This window comes from Mobula birostris, chromosome 30 (genome assembly GCF_030028105.1).
Source record: "Mobula birostris isolate sMobBir1 chromosome 30, sMobBir1.hap1, whole genome shotgun sequence".
Classification (NCBI taxonomy): domain Eukaryota; kingdom Metazoa; phylum Chordata; class Chondrichthyes; order Myliobatiformes; family Myliobatidae; genus Mobula; species Mobula birostris.
The window spans coordinates 25,884,668-25,907,288 of record NC_092399.1 but is presented as its reverse complement, the minus strand read 5'-3'; the positions used below and the strand labels follow the sequence as shown (position 1 = coordinate 25,907,288).

The 22,621-nt window shown below is 40.1% G+C and overlaps 1 protein-coding gene across 7 annotated transcripts in view; it reads right to left on the bottom strand.

Annotated features, from left to right (window-relative positions):
- The window catches only part of grik3 (glutamate ionotropic receptor kainate type subunit 3), a 591,681-nt gene that overhangs the window by 336,137 nt on the left and 232,923 nt on the right, over positions 1 to 22,621 (bottom strand). For 6 of the 7 annotated variants that reach the window (XR_011883665.1, XR_011883664.1, XM_072247415.1 and 3 more), the window contains 3 exons: positions 20,754 to 20,927; positions 10,291 to 10,434; positions 6,339 to 6,446 (listed from right to left, as the gene is read on the bottom strand). The exons of the other annotated variant lie outside the window; for it this stretch is intronic. Coding sequence is in view for 4 of the 6 variants with exons in the window: in XM_072247415.1 (XP_072103516.1) it covers positions 6,339 to 6,446; positions 10,291 to 10,434; positions 20,754 to 20,927 (426 nt within the window). In the remaining 2 variants the exon portion in view is untranslated. The remainder of the gene's footprint in view (positions 1 to 6,338; positions 6,447 to 10,290; positions 10,435 to 20,753; positions 20,928 to 22,621) is intronic. 7 annotated transcript variants of the gene reach the window in all.

Sequence of the window (22,621 nt, the reverse complement as noted above, 5' to 3'; positions counted from 1 at the left end):
CTTCAAAATGAGCTGATGCTATCCTAATAGGTTTTGGCTCCATTAATTGAAGGGAGAAGAATGATTACATACACAACTCATGATCATCAGAAGATTTTCCTTGGCAGAAATATCACTCGCAAAGTTTCCGCATTAGCCGGAATAGACAATTACAGTTACAATGAAAAGCCAAGTAATAACAGCGGAAAATGTGAATGACAATTCATTAAAACAATATGTAAAGCAGCTTCAAGGCAAAAGAGTATCATGCAGCAAGACACCTAATCACAAATCAAAATGAATTCTCAAGGCTTGTGACAGTAACAACATCGGGATAAATTTTAGGTAGTACATCAAATTTTGCATAGGTTTGTCAGTATTAAGAACACTTGACAAAGAAAGTCAATTGTAAATTTGCACACAAGTTACTGTACCCTTGATCAGGCCGACTGATTGTTTTATAAGAATACTCAGTTCTTTGATTTATTTGGAATATGGTCATGCACACTGTGTATTGGCATTAGTTTACCATTTTGGCAGTGAAATCAGAACCCATGGAGACCACAGGTTGTTTTCTAGCGGTATTAATGGTATTGATCCACATCGCTACACACATTTCTACCACATTCCATATCAAATGTCATATTACTGAAGAATTAGTTGCTTCTTTTCTAATAGTCAATAATGCTAATGAACTTAATTTATGAACATTAATGAACTAATGCAGACTAAATTACATTTAAAACACTGAGATAAATGGGGACACTTCCGTTAGAATAAGAATTATTCCCTAATTTACAAAAAGTGTTTTTCATTCCTCATGCTAACACATGTGTCATGTGCTCAAGTTAATTTGGCTTCTATATAGCACTCCCAGTGATTGATTTCTTTTACTGTGCCATTGGAAACAATAGTCCAATTCATTTTTCTAAACTATACAAATATATTCTACCACTACACTATACATCCATCATGGGTAAAGCCCTCCCAACCATTGAGCACATCTACATGAAACACTGTCAAGGAAAGAAGCATCCATCATTAGAGACTCCCACCACCCAAAACATGCTCTTTTCTCACTGCTGCCATCAGGAAGAAGGTATAAGAGCTTTAGGACTTGTACTACCAGGCTTAGGAACAGTTTCTACCACTCAGACATCAGGCTCTTGAACATCACTCATCTTCACTTGCCCCATCACTGAAGTGTTCCCACATCTAACGGACTCACCTTCAAGGACTCTTCATCTCATGTTCTTGATATTTACACAGATAGATACTTTATTGATCCCAAAGGAAATTACAGTATTACAGTAACATTACCAGTGAACAGATATACAAATATTAGAAGAGAAGTAAGAAAGAATTTAAAAATTATTTACTGATTTATTTATTTATACTATTGCTTCCTCTTTTTGCATTTTCACAGTTTATTATCCTCTGCACTCTGGTTGAAAGCCCTAGCTTGGTGGTCGTTCACTGATTCTGTTACAGTTACTAGTCCATAGTTGAGTATGCCCACAAGAAAATGAATGTCAGCATTGTATATAGTGACGTATATGTACTTCGATAATAAAACTTACTTTGTACTAGGACAGAAAAATAATGCATTTTTGTTCACTCTTTATTCATCATAAGTGCCATGCAAACTGTCAATTTATATTGGATGTCTAAAAGGTCTCTCTCTATTCTGATATCTTATCAGTCTCTCCTCAGTTCAGTTCCACACTCTGTTCTTCCTCCAGCATTTTGTCCGATCAAGAATAACCTCATTGTAGTAGAGCATCCTATCATGCATAAAGTCTTTGAATGTTAATCCAAAGACAGCCATTCTCTTGCAGGTCTCTGAGTGGTGAGAACCATGCAAGATTTATCTGAGATGATTTACACTATATTTTTCCTCCGTACTGAGTTGGTGGAACACCTTAGCTGTACCCTTCTGTGAACTTCATGCATGTCAACTGTTCAGAAATGCTGCTGGAATCTAAACTGCAGAAAGAATTATGAATGAGCTGTTTCTCCCTCTCACATCCTCATGGAATTATGGCTGAGATAAATTCACACAGAGGGACACAAAAGCAAATTTGGGAGCATCCTGATTGGCTTATCTTGAATACTCTTTAATTTTATCTCAATTAATTTTGAGCTCAGGTCTGTATTCTATTCACTGTATGTTTTTTCAAGGAACATCACAAGAGCATTGGTGACTTTATAAACTAGGTTTAAGAAACTGGTGCAACATGCAAGACATTGGAGAAACTCAACATGTCAGGAGCATCTATGGAAGAAAATGGACACAAATACTTTGGGTTGAGACCCACTTCATCTTGTCTATTACCTTTCAAGGATGCTGCCTGGTGCACTGAGTTCCTCCAGTACCTTGTGTGTTGCTCTAGATATCTGCATCTATGAACTCTAACATCTCAATTAACAAATCTGGAAATGGAATGCTCATACAAACACAGCCACTGTTTTGAGCTTGTTTCTATGTGGTAAATACCAGAGCATTACATTGTATAAAACTGAATCCATAACAAGCATATTATCACTTAAAGCATCTCGTTATAAATTTCCTGGATGTTCTCTGACATCTGATATTCACATATTCTTTCTAATAGCTGAATTTCACAAAATTGTAAATACTTAAAAAGATTGACAATACTCACACTGAGCCAACTGTTTGCAACTACCACATTCAATTGATGTATCTTGTAATTATCATGCTTACACACATTCCAATCTCTCTTCTAGAAGTGGTTGCCATAAACATGCTCACTTTCTGAAATTGTAAACCCCCGCGCCAGATTGTACCACTCACCTGGACACTGGGGACAACTATCATTGTCACAAGGAAAATGTTAAAACTCCACAAAAACACTGGAGGAGATGCAAATTGAACCTGGATCACCGGAGTTTTCGGGCAGTAGTTCTACTAGCTGTATCACTCTGACACCCAACTAAATTATTGATATTCATAATATTGAAAATCTTATAAAAGACATCACAATTATTTATTTTTATCTTTTAATCTATTCAGTTATGGCGCTGAATTAGCTCTTCCAGCTTTTCAAACCACACTGCCCAGCAACCTCCCAATTTAATCATAGCCTAATCACTGGACAATTTACAGGGACCAATTATCCTACCAACTGGTAGATCTTTGGACTGTGGCAGGAAACTGGAGCACCCAGAGGAAACCCACGTGGTTCTGGCAAGAGTGTCCAGGCAGCAACGGGAATTGAACCTGGCACGCTGGTAATGTAAAGCGTCATGCTATCTACTACACTACCTTGCTGCCCCAATTATGAAGCATGATTTCCTCTATTATTCGTAAGGACTTGAGTTGGACATATTTATTAAACTTTTCATGGAGGCCGTGCTTTAAAAATGAAGGGAAGAGTGAGAAAGGTGAGGAAAAGGTTCACTAAAGATAGGAAATGAATGGACATTAAGCCAGGTTATCCTTATCCAACTCACAGCCTGTACCCGCACATCAGCTCTAATTTCTAGGATCTACATGGCTTCCAGCAACCCCCATTCCTTAGATGCTGGGACATTTATGAGCAGAGAAAGTCATGACTGGTGACCAGATTTCTAGATGATGCCTGTTCCTAGCATCAATATAAATGTCTTTGACAATTTGTATTGTGAAAAGCTTGTTTCGCTGTTTTTATTAATGTCCCTCGTGGACATTCAACAAATGCTGAGACTGGATTTAAATAATCAAAAGAAATAAGTATTATTAAGAAAACAAAAAAAAACTACTGTTAATTAGTTAACAACCTAAATAGAGAAAGACGGAAAAATAGGTAAAAACGTATCTTTTTAAATCAAGCGAATGGGGCCACAATAATAGACGGCACAAAGCTGGGAGCTCTGATAAGAAGTGCACAAAGCACAAAAAGTAAATTTATTATCAAAGTGCACACTGTGTATGTCATCCTGTACAACCCTGAGATTTATTTCATTGTGGGCATACTCAGAAAATCAAAGACACATAATAGAATCAATGAAAGACTGCACTCAACAAGACAATGTGCAAAAGACAATGAACTGTGCAAATGCAAAAGGAAAAATAAGAAATAATAAGCAATAAACGTTAGGGACATGAAATGAAGGGTCCTTGAAAGTGGGCCCATAAGGCTGTGGGAACAGTTCAATTATGGGCGAGTAAAGTTGAGAGAAGTTATCCCCCACTGGTTCAAAGTGTATCTGGCTTCTCAGCTAAGTAAGGTATGAGATGCCTCAGGAGTCAGTGCTGAATTTAAGGGTAGAGTGAGAGGGCAGATTCTCTCACCTCAGTCCTCCACTACACCCTGTACATTGCAGTCAGCTGGTACGCAAGTACAGCAGGTGACGGTATCAGCTTTGTGGCTGCTTGGCACTTCTCTATGAAGCCACCAATTAACTCAAAGTCAATGTCGTTCCACACAGCTATGAGAAATGTGGTTGTAAAGATGGATTTTGATATTGGATTTAGACCATAAGACCATAAGACAAAGGAGCAGAAGTCGGCCATTTGGCCATCGACTCTGCTCCGCCATTTTATCATGAGCTGATCCATTCTCCCATTTAATCCCACTCCACCGCCTTCTCACCATAACCTTTGATGCCCTGGCTACTCAGATACCTATCAATCTCTGCCTTAAATACACCCAATGACACACCCAGTGGAGGCCGCCTGTGGCAACAAATTCCACAGATTCACCACCCTCTGGCTAAAAAAATTCCTTCGCATCTCTGTTCTGAATGGGCGCCCTTCAATCCTTAAGTCATGCCCTCTCATACTAGACTCCGCCGTCATGGGAAACAACTTTGCCACAACCACTCTGTCCATTTGGGAAAGAAACATTTATATAGCCCTTTCCATAATGGCAGCACTTTACAGTCAAAGAACCACAGCAGTAATATCAGACAAAAATATCAAATATCTGCACACTCCAACAAATAGCAATATACAAATAAGCAGGAGACTTGTTTCATTAATGCTAATTGGGATATAAATATTTCCATAGAGACAATCAAAATAACAACAGATCCTTTCTACATTAACCTGAGAAGGCCTCAGTTTAATAGCTCATCTGAAAGAATAGTTAAGTTAAATACTTGCAAATCCGTAAAATATTGCAATGTTGCTGTTGTTAACAAACTGGAGCACAGATCAGGTAAAAAATCATGCAATAATGCAGCAAGAATATCAAAACACAGTAACAGAAAATAAAGGAGCAGGATTAGGCCAATCGTTGGACATGCTCAGTCATTCTACAAGATCAGGACTGAACCACCCTTGGCCTCAAATCCACTCTGTACTCCCTTCCCAAACTCCTCACTTGTAAATTAAACGGTTATCAATCTTTGCCTAGAATATATTCAATGAATCCATTACAACAGCTCTCAGGGGAAGAGAATTCCTGGAAACATATGCTCTGAAAGAAAAGAAAACACCCTCATCAGCTCTGTTTTAACTGTGTATCCCCTAATTCTAAACCTATTCACCCCTTGTTCTATAAACCCCCAATAGAGGAATCGTCCACTATATCAATTCCCTTCAAAAGTTAAAATGTCTCAGTTAATCTCTCTTTATTCTAAACTCCATTAAGTCCAGACTGTTCAATCTTTTTTTATATATAACAACCTCTCTACTCCAAGAATTAACCTAAACAAACTTCTGTGCCTGCCTCAATGTAAGAAAATACTCCTCAGATACGGAGCATGCAGTATTCCAGATCCAGCTTCAGCAATATCCTAGAAAAGCTGTATCAGAACCTCCAACATGTACACACCATATTTCTTGAAATAAAGACCGTTATTCCCTTCAGACTTCTTAATTACTTGTTGGACTAGCTGCTTTTTTAAATATTTTATATACCAGGACTTCCATATCCCTCCACAGTGCAACATTTTGTTCTCATTCTGTTTAAGTAATAATGTGTTTTTTCATTGTCCTTCAATGTAGACAACTGTACTTTTCACTTCTATGAAATATATCATTAATTACGGGTTGCTTATGCTTGAATTTGTTCATTATCATGTAATTGAGTTCTGCTGGCAGTCATTAGATTAAATGGGAAGTCTTCTACTTGAAGCATTAACTCTGTTGCTCTTTCCACAGATATTAGCTGATCTGCTGAGTATTTCCAGAGGTTTCAGTCATTATTTTGTGGGATCAGATTTTTTTTGGTGTGAGTGCTTGAACTTGCTTTTTCATGTATTTCCTACAAAGTGAAGGTGAGTGAACATTTAAGCCCCAATTATGGGAGAGAATATATGAGAGATTTAAAAGTTTGTACGCACTGTTACAATATATTGCATTTTAACTTCAAACAACTAAAATAATTATAAATGCATGGAAACATACAAACCTTTTCTAGGCCATCTTCCTTAAGGCTGACAATGTCCAGATCAAAATCAGTTCGCAGTCCAGTGGTTTTGTTAAATGTGATTCGGCCTGTTAATCCTTCCCATTGAGCCTCAACAGAAAAATGCATGGTGGTAATTACACAGCAACAAAAATCATTACTCTAGCAGTAAATTTTAATTACAACCTCAGAAGGAAATGATCCTAATTCCCCCTCCTTGTGGAAAATGATTAATTAATCATTGCTGTTCTTCATCTACTGGCTACAACTCACTCTACGATTCCCATTTGGCTCTGTGCACTGATTTATAGGCAAGGCTATTGTGAAAGTCATGTACTTTGTTTCAGACATTAATAAGATTATGTGTATCACTGTAGCTCAGATGTCAATTGGAGAGAAAAGAAAGAGTGTTGCTCTCATCTTGCCAGCTCCCACTGCAAGCTCTTATCTTAGAACCTTTGCGACTATATGTGTATCTATCATCAGTCGAGCAAGTCAGTACTAGCTGGAAAACCGTAGAACTTCTTATTAGCAATCTCATTAACCTTCATAACCCATAGTGACTGCAAATTTGCTAGTATGTGATGAATTATAAACTTGGGTTCATGCTGGACTCTATCTGTTAGTGCACCTGCTGACTTGTGTCAGCAGTTGTGTGGGAATGATGAATGAATGCACAGGGTCACCTCCCGGGAATTACACTGGAACAAATCTAATGCTTCATTGGACTGCCGAACAGTGGAGTTAGTGTTGTTCACAATCTACCTTGTTTCTAACGCTGTGGAGCAGCGTGGTAACAACGATATAAGGTGCACATCCATGACTGGAATTACGAGCTTCCGTATGATCCGGTGTGGTCTTGTGGAACACATTGGAATGTTTGTATGGAATAATAACACGCGTGAGTAAATTCTGAACCAAGTTAACACACAAGAGGGATAACGTATCCGTCAATGCTGGGTGCTGATGGTGCTTCATTCAGGCTGGGTCTTTTGGAAATTTGAGGTAGACTTCTAACTCATGTCAATATTATGGCCGAATTTAAGGCTAGCACTATTGAAAATGCAATAAAATGCAACTGCCCCTGCCCCCCCTTATAGTGTACCAGTGTTACAACCTGTTATAGCAATGTGACTGATACAAAAGACATATTAAGAATCATCTCCTTAATGGTTTTCAGAAGACCAATTAGAAGAACATCCCTCTATAAAATTTGCTGAATGTGTCTTCTGTTCGTCCCCTTGTTAAAAATGCTGATTAATAGAGTGTTTTTCTATGTGATACAATATTTACCCACAAGTCACTGCTGGTAGTTAAGGCAATCTGTATAGAAATGTCACAGTCTCTTGTCCATTTGAAGCCCATGTTGGCACTCAACAACTTGAAATGTGACTCCATTAAAATCTGAAAGGATTTTTAGCCAAATCTCCTAAAACTCCTCAAACTCCAAATGCAGTACTGAAATGTACCTGTTATAACTGACCATGGGGCAGAAGGCTACTCTTCCTGAAGTTATGTGTGTGCTGAACAGAGGCGTATTAGTTTATAAGCAGAGTCACCCTAAGGCACCATTTAACATTTATGAAGGGTACTGAGTACACCTGGTATAAAACAGAAGGGCTCAACAGCCCTTCTCTTTCAAAACAGCCTGGTCAAAACAAATTGATGAGGTGAGATGAAACAAGTTCAGTTTTTGCTCTTGACAAGACTTTTCTCATTCTCTTTTGCACTGAACCTGCTTCCGGGGGGGGGGGGTGGTCTCATGTTTTCAACCCACTGTGTTTGTTAAAATCTGCATTGAGAATGCCCAAGATGCCAACTGAGTAATCACTTTTACAAGTCTTTTCTGCTGGACTTTGCATTGGTACTGGTTATACACAAACAAGGAAGCTATATTTAATGGGAAGTAAAACTGTTTTCAGTATGAACTTTATTCATTACATGTACATAGAAACACAGGGAAATGCATCAGTTTATGTCAAAGACCGACACAGTCTGAGTGTGGTATGTTCTCTCCTCTCAGATTCCATTTTCATCAGCCCTTTGGTCTTTTCCAGCTTTTTACATCGTTCCAACTCTCCTCTCCTCCTTCCCTCATCTCATATCAACCTCCCTTCGCCTGGACATATCTATCACCTGCCTGCTATTGTTCCATCCCTTCCCACACGTTTTTATATAAGGTATCTCCCCTCTTTCTTTCCAGTCCAGACGAAGGGTCCAACTCAAAAAGTTGACTGTTTCTTTCCCTGAATAGATGCTGTTTGACCTGCTGAGCCCCTGCACCAGACTCCAGCATCTGAAGACTCTTGTGACACATCTGATCTCTATTCTTGTAAAGCATCTATCACTTCAATGAACCAGGCTCATCCAGCTGCAGAGGCACTGAGGATGACCATGCCCTGGGTCACATTGGACAATGGACCTTCATGAAGCCATAGTTCTACATGGCAGAAGGTTTTTAACTGCTACGCACCCACCCCCCCACACTACTGAAAAATCAACGTCAATAGCCAATGCAACTGGATTTTCAACAGACCCCTGCAAATTTCACCCCTTCATGTAATTCCAATTTTAAATTATAACAGATTTTTAAGAAGTAAAACCTTCTCCTATTGTCTCGTTCCTTTTTCAATCACTTCAAAACAATACCTTCAGCTTACCAGTTCTAGTACAGTGGGAACTACTTCTCCTTATTTACTTTATCATTCTGATCCTCTCAAATAATCTCTTACCTGCCTCATCTCTAATGAGAATGACTGCACTTATTTTTAGGTCCTCCGTGTATATTTTGTCCTCGATATAATTGTGTTAAATCTCCTGTTATATCAACATTTTGCACTTTGCCGTTTGGAACTGGGTTACAGTGAAAACATGACATTGGTTAGCTCCCCTCTAACTGATAGCCTTCTGTTGCTTTTCATATTGCAATTCTAAAACAAGCACTAAATCCCGGTACAACAAGGAAGTTCTTAGAAAGCTAGCATACCAACAAGGATTGGCTCTAAGAAGATAGACTATGTTAGTTGCAAAGCGACACACACAAAATGCTAGAGGAACTCAGCAGGTCAGACAGCATCTATGGAGATGAATAAGCAGTCGCCGTTTTAGGCCGTGACCCTTCTTCAGGACTGAGAAGGAAGGGGGAAGACACCAGAATAAAAAGGTGGGGGAGGGGAAGGAGGCTAGCTGGAAGGTGATAGGTGATAGGTGAAGCCAGGTGGGTGGGAAAGGTCAAGAGCTGGCGAAGGTGGAATCTGATAAGAGGGATTTACAAGATAAGAGTTCCTAATCTGTTAGTTACAAGATAGAGTTCCTAAAGACCCAATAAACTCTTGGAATGTGTGTGGATTGTGTGCAGGCATCCAACATTGGATAAATTCATGAGTATGATATATTTTCTTACAAAGAGAAAGTTCTGAGTTCCTGTAAACATGCCACCCCAAAGCTTTCAAGAGATGGCAGAGTATTTTTTATTATTATTATTATTCCTCTCCCAGTTTGAATGGACAGGTGGGGAGGATGTAATTGTATAAAGACGGGTATGACAGTTAGAAGGTTACACTGTGTGGGATCAAGGCAGACTCAAAGGCTTAACTTCCCCAGAGATTTCTTCATATGTTTAACCTCTCCATCCAGATTTATAAAATACTGGCAAAGTATTCAAGAGAATCCATTTATTTTCTATCGTGCCCAAATCTCCAATGGAGCATGCAGGCCAATCAACATTGTAATTTATACCTTCCTCACAACAAATACCCCATCATTCAGGTGAGAAAATGACAGAGGAAGTCCTGTTAACAGATCTCATAACAAATATTGCTGCAGTGTTGAAATGTTCACAATTATTTTGCGTGTTTAGGGATTATAATGTAAATTTGATTTCACAACATTCCAAGAGCCAAGAAATGAGCACCACATATTGATGTACACACGCATTCTCAAAATTGGTTGTTACCTCTTTTATGAAGTTCATGAAACGGTTTCCAAATCGCCAGGGCTTGTGCCTATGGCACTGCAAAGAGTTAACGGTCATCTGAGGCGATCGTTGATAGGACATTGATACAATATGAACTGCATCGTATGTCAGAGCAGCATCTGTCTGAAATAAATGTGAAAACTGTTTAAGTTGATTTCTCAAAATGTCTTTGCTTTCTGCAGATACATTAGCTCTGAACAGGTACCTTGCCTTTGACAGCTAACCTTTATATTATAGCGTGATCCAGATATTACACTGCACTGTAACATTACTTACACCGTAAATTAACCTGTCAGCGTTGTGCTTTTCTTTTTACTTTGAGCAGTCCTATTCAAAATATTATATAACTTATAGAGATTGCTTTTATAAAATTTATCCAACGGCATGGTGACAAACTGCCATCTATTCTTCTGTTCACAGTTTTTAAATCTAAATCTAAATGATGCAGATGAATTTATAAAAAAAAAGCATCTTGCTAGTGAATGAGTTTCCTTTTTGCCGCACCATCACAGCTTACTGAAGGCTTAGATCTCAGCACTGGCTACAAGGCAGCTGGGGTAAAGGTGGGATCCATCGTGGTTCCAAAACCAGTATCTAATTTGTTTGCAGCCTCAGACAGGAGTGAAATGGAGAAGGGGTTATTATTCTAGGAGTACAAACTTGCTTGAGCACAGTGAGTTATTTAGTTAGACTGTGGTACCTCGGGAAAATATTTACCTGTGAAGATTTCTAGCTCAGGAGCTTTTTTATTCTTTCATGAGAATAATCTTTGAGAGATATCATCCCTTAAATAATATATTTCATGTGAACTAGAAAGTGACCTGTTTGAATGATTTACCACATTGATTTTATAGAACTTATCACCTTCCAGAGATGCTTGAATTTGAATAATATACAGTATATCACTCAAAGTAGGTACTTGACTGTACTAAATCTAACAGGCATTTATGCAAGGAAAAGCAAGTTTACTCCTTCCAAGCGGCTACTGTCGAGAGTCGACATTAGTGATTTGTATTTACACAGGACCTCAAATACAGATAAACAAATCAAGAAATGTCAGAGTTGAATGCCAAGAAATATTGCCTCAGTCATCCAGGGCACAGGCTCCTCCTTGGACTCCTCACCAATAGACACTGATTTATACCGCATGCGGAAGGTGGACTGAATGGATCATGCAGATGCAACAGGAGCTGAGTTAGCCAGGGTTGACCGAGTGAGGAGCAGACCTCATCCATCACATTGCTCAGCCCAGTGTCCAAGACTCTTTGACAGCTTGCTGGCTGTCAAAGACATTATACCTAACTTTAATTAGTCTCGAGACGTTCAAAGTTGAATCTAACAATGTCTCAAGTTAACAAACTTTTTAGCAAACTTTATCAAAAACATTAAAGTACACATGGTAATTAAGAATACTTAAATAAATTAAGTTGAACATGTAGCTTTTCCCAAGTGGTCATCGACTCCATTCACATGACGGGTCATGTTTTATCTGCTGGCCTTCCCTGGAGTAAAGACGAGGAGTGCATCTAAACCCTCTCATCAGCACCTCAGATGATGGAATTGATAGCTCGGTGGCCAAGTTTGTAGACAATACACAGATAGGTAGAGGGATAGGTAGTGTTGAGGAAGCAGGGAGACTACAGAAGGACTTGGACAAATTGTGAGAATTGTCAAAGAAGTGGCAGATGCAATATAGTGTAGGGAAGAGTACAATCATGCACTTTGGTAGAAGAAAGAAAGTATAGACTATTTTCTAAACAGGGAGAAAAATCAGAAATCAGAGGTGCAAAGGGACTTGGGAGTCCTTGTGCAGGATTCACTGAAAGTTAACTTGCAGGTTAAGTCAATGGTTGTGAAGGCAAATGAAATGTTAGCATTCATTTTGAGAGGACTAGAACATAAGAACAAGGATATGATGTTCAGGCTTTCTAAGGCTTTTGTCAGCCCACACTTGGAGCATTCTGAGCAGTTTTGGGCCCCTTATCTATGAAAATATGTGCTAGCATTGGACAGGATCCAGAGGAGGGTCGCAAAAATGATTCCGGGAATGAAAGGGTTAACATTTTGAGGAGTGGTTGATGGCTCTGGGCCTGTACTCACTGGAGTTTAGAGGAATGAGGGGGAAAAGCTATCAAATATTAAAAGGTCTAACAGAACGGATTTGGAAAGGAAGTTTCCTATAGTGGGTGAGTCTCGGAACAGAGGGCAGAGCTTCAGAATAGAGGGATATCCATTTAGAACAGAGATGGGAAGGAATTTCTTAGCCAGATCGTCGCATATCTGTGGAATTCTTTGCTGTGGATGTCTGTAGATGCCAAGTCATTGAGTATATTTAAATCAAAGATTGAGAGATTCTTGGTTAGTTGGGGCATCAGTGGTTACGGGGAGAAGCCAAGAGAATGGGTTTGAGAGGGGTAATAAATCAGAAATGATGGAATGGATCAGCAGACTTGATGTCTTATGGACTTATATTAGTGTTCGGCCACTGGTCCCAATGGAGATGACAAACAGATGTGCCGACATCTCAACTACAGCTTGTCTTGTACTACTCGCTTTGCAGGAGTCCGAGACAAGATAATCCATGAATAATTAATGGCCAAATCTTCTCTTTGGGACTGCCAGTCATCAGTCAGCATGATTAGCTCCACTGAGGAAGTGATTAAAGTGAAGATTTTGAGTAGTCAATTCATGGCAGGAAGGTCCGTGAATTTCCAGGGAGGGAGCCTAGATGTAAAGGCATGACTGCTAATAGTGTGACTTAGTGAGACTGGAGCCGAAGGGACAACACCAAAGGCAGAAAGACTGGTGGACAGCACAGAGGACCTGCAAGAGGTCCTATGATAACCAACGTAGGTAGGTGGTCTTTTGCAAAACAAGCAAAATCAACCTACTCAATTAACAATCCGGTTAGGAAGAGTCAAAACAAATTACAGCAACATTGCCATAAAAGCAGAATAATTTCTCCAGAGAAACACAGTGATTGATAGATATTTAAATGATGTGCATAAAATCAATTTCTGTCACTTAAAGAGCTGTGTGCCACCAAGTTTTATTGACAAGAGAATTATCTCATCCTCTTCATTCTGGCTGGCTTGAGTTGCCACTAAGTACAACCTTGTCTAGCAGTTATCATCTTGCAGTCGTGGAACCGTATTGCACACAAAATACTTAGCAGCTCATTACAGGTAAACATATCTAGTAAATGTGCTTCATTAATTGTAAAATGCCTTGAGAGATACTGAGTATGTGAAAAACAGAATATTATGAGAGTTTCATTTCTATGTATAATATGTGAACAAGTCATTGATTTATGTTAACTGAACTAATCAAATGTTGTGTTTTATAGGCTTTTTTTTCTTTCTTCGCTTGTTCCTTGACACAAGCAAGATACAAGAGTGCTCAAAACTTTATGTGAATACTTCCCTCCACAATCTGGGACAGCAGTTCAGATCAGCTATTGCTTTTCTGAATTCAAGGTAAGTTTATTGTCATTCAACGGTATACATGTATAGTGCCAAACTAAAGAACATTCCTCGAGACTCAGGTGCACAACACAGTACATATAACTCACACACAACAGATAAATGAACATTACCTCAAATAAATTAACAAATAATAAAGTATATCCAGAAGATTGACATTTAGCAGAAGGTGCACTTAGGATACCAGTTAAGAACTAAGCAGAATAATGCTACAGGATGTGTATACCTGATGAGACCTGGGTGGCGACAGAGCGGTCAGTGGTCTCATGGCCTGGGGGAAGAAGCTATTTCCCATCCCAAGTCCTTGTCAGAATGGTATGGTACCTCCTACCTGATAGTAGGGAGCGGGGTGGGTCAAAACAGGTGATAGGACAGATGAGAAGGATCTATTACAATGCTAAGGGCCCTGCGTTTGCAGCATTCCTGATAAATATCGTGGATAGATGGGACAGCGACCCTGATAATCCTCTCTGCAGTCCTTGCAATCCTCTGTAGGGTCTTGCAGTCAGATTCCATGCAATTTCTGTGCCAGTCAGTGACGCAGTGGCACACTCTCAATGGTAAATTAAAAAGTAATTTGAGAAACCTCCAACCCCAGGCATGTGGTCTCAGACAATGTATAGGGAATGAAGGCCAGCAAGTCAGAAAATCCTCAAATTGTATTGTTCAGCAACATCGCTCCAACACTTCACTATTTTTTCCAGAAACAAACTTAAAAGGAAGCAGCAACAACAGCCAATAAGAGCAGGAAAGCTTCTTCAGAAAATTAAATAAGCACAGGATTTTCACCTATAAATGATAGGTCTGAAATCAATGCCATGTATGAAAGATGGCTTGACTGACAGAGGAATTATCCAATCAACTCAGCCTATATGACATGCATGGCTTGACTGACAGAGGAATTATCCAATCAACTCAGCCTATGTGACATGCATTACCACCACGTACAGCTTGCAAAAACTATTACAGTACCTTGTATTTTCCCCTAATATTCAAGGGATCAACTTTCATGATACTTCCCTCCACAATCTGGGACAGCAGTTCAGATCAGCTATTGCTTTTCTGAATTCAAGGTAATATTCAATTTCTAGGAAAACAGTTGGGTACTATAGGAAGGATTACTTCATTATAGAACACAGAACAGTACAGGCCCTTGGGCCCACAATGTTGTACCGACCCTTAAACCCTGCTCCCATATAACCCCCCATCTTAAATTCCTCCATATACCTGTCTAGTAGTCTCTTAAATTTCACCAGTGTATCTGCCTCCACCACTGACACAAGCCCATGCATCAACCACTCTCTGAATAAAAAACCTTCCTCTAATATCCCCCTTGAATTTCCCACCCCTTACCTTAAAGCCATGCCCTCTTGTATTGAGCAGTGGTGCCCTGGGGAAGAGGCGCTGGCTGTCCACTCTATCTATTCCTCTTAATATCTTGTATGCCTTTATCATGTACCTAGCTCCCTTAATTCCTGATCATAATGCATAGTCTCTAAACCAGGCAGCATCCTGGTAAATCTCCTCTGTACCCTTTCCAATGCTTCCACATCCTTCCTATAGTGAGGCGACCAGAACTGGACACAGTACTCCAAGTGTGGCCTAACCAGAGTTTTATAGAGCTGCATCATTACCCCGCAACTCTTAAACTCTATCCCTCGACTTACGAAAGCTAACACTCCATAAGCTTTCTTAACTATCCTATCTACCTGTGAGGCAACTTTCAGGGATCTGTGGACATGTACCCCCAGATCCCTCTGCTCTTCCACACTTCCAAGTATCCTGCCATATACTTTGTACTCTGCCTTGGAGTTTGTCATTCCAAAGTATACCACCTCACACTTCTCTGGGTTGAACTCCATCTGCCACTTCTCAGCCCACTTCTGCATCCTATCAATGTCTCTTTGCAATCTTCGACAATCCACTACACTATCCACAACACAACCAACCTTTGTGTCATCGCAAACTTGCCGACCCACCCTTCTACCCCGACATCCATGTCTTTAATAAAAATTATGAAAAGTAGAGGTCCCAGAACCAATCCTTGTGGGACACCACTAGTCACAACCCTCCAATCCCAACGTACTCCCTCCACCACAACCCTCTGCTTTCTGCAGGCAAGCCAATTCTGAATCCACCTGGCCAAACCTCCCTGGATCCCATGCCTTCTGACTTTCTGAATAAGCCTACCGTGTGGAACCTTGTCAAATGCCTTACTAAAATCCATATAGATCACATCCACTGCACTACCCTCATCTATATGCCTGGTCACCTCCTCAAAGAACTCTATCAGGCTTGTTAGACACGATCTACCCTTCACAAAGCCATGCTGACTGTCCCTGATCAGACCATGATTCTCTAAATGCCCGTAGCTCCTATCTCTAAGAATCTTTTCCAACAGCTTTCCCACCACAGATGTAAGGTTTACTGGTCTATAACTACCTGGACTATCCCTACTATCTTTTTTGAACAAAGGGACAACATTCGCCTCCCTCCAATCCTCTGGTACCATTCCCATGGACAACGAGGACATAAAGATCCCAGCTAGAGGCTCAGCGATCTCTTCCCTCGCCTCATGGAGCAGCCTGGGGAATATTTCGTCGGGCCCCAGGGACTTATCCGGCCTAATGTATTTTAACAACTCCAACACCTCCTCTCCCTTAATATCAACACGCTCCAGAACATCAACCTCACTCATATTGTCCTCACCATCATCAAGCTCCCTCTCATTGGTGAATACCGAACAGAAGTATTCATTGAGGACCTCGCTCACTTCCACAACCTCCAGGCACATCTTTATCTCTAATCGGTCCTGTCTTCACTCCTGTCATCCTTTTGTTCTTCACATAATTGAAGAATGCCTTGGTATTTTCCTTTACCCTACTTGCCAAGGCCTTCTCATGCTCCCTTCTTGCTCTTCTCAGCTCCTTCTTAAGCTTCTTTCTTACTACCCTATATTCCTCAATAGACCCATCTGATCCTTGCTTCCTAAACCTCATGTATGCTGCCTTCTTCCACATGACTAGAGTCTCCACCTCACTTGTCACCCATGGTTCCTTCACCCTACCATTCTTTATCTTCCTCACCAGGACAAATTTATCCCTAACATCCTGCAAGAGATCCCTAAACATCGACCACATGTCCATAGTATATTTCCCTGCAAAAATATCATCCCAATTCACACCCGCAAGTTCTAGCCTTATAGCCTCATAATTTGCCCTTGCTCAATTAAAAAATATTCCTGTCCTCTCTGATTCTATCCTTTTCCATGATAATGGTAAAGGCCAGGGAGTGGTGGTGACTGTCCCCCAGATGCTCACCCACTGAGAGATCTGTGACCTGACCTGTTTCGTTACCTAATACTAGATCCAATATGGCATTCCCCCTAGTCAGCCTGTCAACATAATGTGACAGGAATCCGTCCCGGACACACTTAAGAAACTCTGCCCCCTCTAAATCATTGGAACTAATCAGGTGCCAATCAATATTAAGGAAGTTAAAGTCACCCATGATAACAACCCTGTTATTTTTGCACCTTTCCAAAATCTGCCTTCCAATCTGCTCCTCGGTATCTCTGCTGCTACCAGGGGGCCTAAAGAATAACTCCCAATAGAGTAGAAAGGGTGTGGAAGCTTTAGAAGTAGTGAGGAAGCAATCTACCAGGATGCTGACAGGATTAGAGAGCATGCCTGATGAGAGGTGCAAGGTTGAGTGAGTTTGGACATTTCTCTTTGGAGCGGAGGAAGAGGAGAGGTAAATTGATACAGGTGTATAACATGATAAGAAGCACAAATATACAGTGGCTGGCCATTGCCTTTTTCTAAGAGTGGCAATGGCTAATATGAGGGGATGTAATTTTGTGGTGATTGGAGGAAAGTATAAAGGGGTTGTCAGAGACAGGTTTTTTCTTTACACAGAGGTGGTATATGCATGGAATGTACTGCCAGGGCTGGCGATAGAGGCAAATACATTAGAGATATTTAGGAGACTCTTAGATATGGGGACATGGATGAAAGAAAAATAGAGGGCAATGTGAGAGGGAAGGATTAGATTGAACTTGGAGTAGCTTAAAAATATTGGCCAAACGTCATGGGCTGAAGGGCCTGTACTGTGCTTTAATGGTTCTATGTTCTATGAACTGTTTTAACAGTTTTATCTCGACTTTGAGATCCAGCATGAATTTAAAAGACTGGTGGATGACTGTGAATTGTGTGGGGAGGAAGGTTTATAATACAATACTGACGGACATGGAATATTTCTGCACTTTGTAAATGGAAGTAATATTGATATTGCTTGTTCTTTAAACCTAAGTACATTACTAAAGAATGCAGATTAGAGAACAATAGGATAAAATTAGCCTCAAGAACATTTATCCAATTAAACATGCCCATGTGATGCTACAAACAAATGCTGAGTGAGGGTAAAGACAGAAACTATTTTAGAAAACTTGAGCATTAAATTTAGATGTAAAGGATGACTCCATCTCTTCCCAATCTGCCAATTAAACAGTTGCATTATACCAGCTTATGAGAATGAATTGTTAACAGAACTAGCACAAAAATAGGTCGAGGAGAGGAAAACCATTTAAGAAATCAAAGGGATGTATTTTCTATATATCAACTAGGGCACAGTTAATGGAGTCACAATGTCACAGCACCAGAGTGTTGGTTCAACCCTGTGATCACCTCATGCTGTCAAAGTTTGCGACAAGCTTTTCTTTCAGCACTATATGTTTTCCTCCCACATCCCGAAAATCTGAGAATTGGTAGGTTAATTAGCCAATGTAAAGTGCCCTCAGCAACTTGGTGAGAGTTAGAACCTCAGGGCTTGCTGAAGAGAAAAGAGGGAGAATAAAAATGGGATTAGTATAGAACGTCTAGTCAGTGAAAAGTCCTTTGCATTGTCAAGGTCCACTCCCATCTGTCCCACAATCTCCTTGACCTCCTACCATCAGGCAGAAGGTACCACAGTCCAAAAACAAGGACTATTAGGCTGAGTAACAGCTTCTTCCCCTAGACTGTGTGACTTCTGGACACCCTGCTATCACCCAGTAGACATTATTTATGACAGCACCAGTAGCATTACACAGTTGTAAATTTAACTATATGTAGTATAGGCACTTTATGTCAACTTGTACATCTACACAATTTAAAAAATATTATTGTTAATATTACTTCAAGTGCTGTATGTGATAAATGTACTGCGTTTTGCACCTTGGGCACACAGGAACATTGTTTCATTCAGCTGTATACATGTCTACAGTTGCACAACAATAAACTTGAACTTGAAGGACCCAATAGGAAAAGGGCTTATTTCTGTGCCGTATCTCTCAATGACTCTACAACATAATATTCTTCCCAGCTCTTTAGCTTTTAGCGTTATTACACAGGAAGGCATTTGTCCCACCAAGCCTAATCAGCTCTCACAGCAATCCACTCCTCCTCTTATCTCCCTGTGACCCATTCTCTCTCAGATGCCCATCCACTACCCCGACCCACCCACCCCACCCATCCCTCAATTCTTCTGCGACCCTCCTACACTGGGAATAATTCAGAGCGGTCAATCAACTTAACAACTAGAACAGCTATGGCATATGGGAGGAAGCTAGGGAAAACAAAGGGGGAATTTGCAAACTCCATTTAAACATATCAGGATTGTGCCCAGCTCACTGGAGATGTGAGGCAGCAGTACTAATCATTGTGCCAGTAATAAGTTTTTGCCCCACATTAATCTTCCCTTGCTCATCATTCTTATTTTTATGCATACATTCTTTCTCTCACTCTCCTTTTTCTCCCTCTGTCCCTCTGAATATACCTCTTGCCCATCCTCTGGGTCCCTCCCACCCCTTGTCTTTCTTCCCGGACCTCCTGTCCCATGATCCTCTCGTATCCCCTTTTGCCTATCACCTGTCCAGCTCTTGGCTCTATCCCTCCCCCTCCTGTCTTCTCCTATCATTTTGGATCTCCCCCTCCCCCTCCAACTTTCAAATCCCTTACTCACTCTTCCTTCAGTTAGTCCTGACGAAGGGTCTCGGCCTGAAACATCGACTACACCTCTTCCTAGAGATGCTGCTTGGCCTGCTACGTTCACCAGCAACTTTGATGTTTGTTGCTTGCTCATCATTGTTCCTTTTTACCCTCTATATTCTTTACTTCTAGGGAAGAGATCTTTCTCCTTTATTGCTTTGTTGATTTTTTTTTCTCTCTGGCTCTGCCCTTTGCATTATTTCCTCTCAGCTGCTTCCATTGAACTGTTGGGAAAATCTTTGAAATCTTCGACATGAGGTTAGAAAATAATGCAGTCACACAATTGACATTGTGGACAATGAAACAGGAAAGCCCTTGTGATGTTACAAATTTGTAGCATCACAAGGGCACTGACTCGTTCAGGAAGCCATAGAAACTACAGCAGCCCAACAACAACCCCGGCAATAGCAGGAGGCTCTCCCAATAGATTTCTCCAGCAAGTAACCAACAGAATAAAGGGGGAGATATTATTTAGCCTGAAGGTTGAATGGACAGGAAGTTAATTTATTTCCATGAAATTTCTTTTCATGGGAACAAATAAAAGTTTGATCAAAGGAATTTGAGGAATTATTCCCTGTAGAAATTTTGTTTTTTTTTTTGTGAACATTTACCGACTTTTTACACACATAGCTCTGTACTTTAGACGTACATTGATCTCACTCCAGACAGAAGACCTTTAACCTTATGTTGGATCGTTAAATTATTTTCAGTCATACGAAACATTTGTTCTATAGTGTGGAGAAGTTAAGTATCAGGAAACCAAAAGAAGCAACTAGGTCATTATCCTGGAAGAGTCTATTGGCAAAAAAATATATATCTATATCTATCTATCTATATAAAATCAGGTTTTATTATTATAAAGGAAGCATGTAAGGGTTCCCCGTCCATGAATTTTTAAAAAGGGCATGCCTCGTGATTTGGAAGTCTATCGTACCGTCATAATTCCATCCAGTAAGCCAGAATCTGCACTGGGAGGTGCCTGGAGCCGTTCCATAGACCACTTTTCAATGATTGAAGCAACATGCAGGTTTTCTGTGTTTAAAATTCGAAATCCTGTCATGTTTACCCCACAGTAGCGATAGGAATCTAAGTCGAGGGCGAAAAGATCCTGTGAAAGAGAGAGGAAGTTCCATGTTAAGACATTTCACACGCTGCATGTTATGAATAGCCACACTGTCTCTTTTGTTCCCAGTGCAGCCGCCTTCAATCAAAGGCACACTCAAGTGCTTTGCTGTTCGACATTCTTTCAGCTGCAATGATCAATATTGTCCACTGTTTAAGACCCTCCAGAGCTAAACCCCAACCACTGTAAGAATCTGCTAGGCACTGTGACATCTCAGTTGTAAAAACAAATAGGTTTGAATTGGGTTATAATTAATTACAAGAATTCTGAACTTCAATTGTGTCTATTAATAAAACTGCCATGGTAACAGAGGACTTGACATTTGCATAGTCAAAGTGCTTTGCCAAGAGCTGAGAAGTTTCTTTCATAAGTTGCTTAATTTGCTTTCAATCTCTGCTGCCTTTGATGCGAGTTCCATGAACACAAAACAAATTATGTAGAAGTGTCTGACTGTAAACTCTACCCGAAAATAAAGACCCAAGCGACAGTAGAAGCAGGCCAGTTGGCTCTTCCAGGAATGCTTCACCACTGACTAATGTCACAAATGATCTTTTGCTTCAGTGCCACTTTCCTGCACAATGTCAATAATTCCTTTATTTGCTTTATATTCAAATATCTATCGACCTCTGTCAGAATGAACTCTCAAAAGAATTAATTCTGGTCGAATGTGGTAATCTCTCACTTTTTTTTCTAAACTCTAGACACTAATTACAACCTGCTTAATGTCCCCTCTATAGGCAAACTCCCTCATCACGGAAATGAAGAGCAAAAGAACTTCAGATGCTGGAAATCTGAAATAAAACAAAAAACGCTGAAAATACTCAACTGGTTGGGAATTGTTTAGAGAGGGAGCAACAGAAGTAAATGTTTCAGGCTGATGACCTTACAGCTTTCTAATGAAAGGTCACCAATCTGATTTGTTTTCACTGACATACTCTCTCCACAGATGCGATGTCACTTGCTGAGTATTTCCATCATTTGGTCTTTATATCAGTTTGGTGAAGCATTATTCCACAGCCTGTATTGCACGTGTATCCTCCGTTAGATATGGAGATTAAATCTGTGCACATTATTCCTGCTGCGGGCTCAACCAGGGAACACACATCAGAATCAGTTTAAAATCACTGGCATGTGCTGTGAAATATGTTAACTTTATGGCAGCAGTACAATGGAATACATGATAAATATGTATAGGGAAAAAACTGAGTTACATTAATTGTATAATGTAAATAGTTAAGTTCAAATAATTAGTACAAGAAAACATAAATAAAAGAAGTAGTGAGATAGTGATAATGGCTTCAATGTCCATTTAGAAATCAGATTGCAGAGGTGAAGAAGTTGTTCCTGAATGGCTCTGCCACATCTCCTCCGACCCCACATATGGTACACTTCTATACTTTCTCCCTACACACTTACCCATGGATCCCAAACTGTTGCCACAACGCAGACCACTTCACATGGCAAAACCCCACTCCATCCAATGTATACCTAACCTATAACATGTACTTGCAGGCTTCAAGTTAACGTGAATGTACAAAGATATTTAAGTTTTTCTGAACACAAGCACTTCTCAATTTTTCATCATTCAAAAAAAATTCTGCTTTTTCATTTTTTGTTTGCCATAGTGGATAACCTGGTAATTTTCCATGTGTTTCTCCATCTGTCGTTTAGCCAGTCTA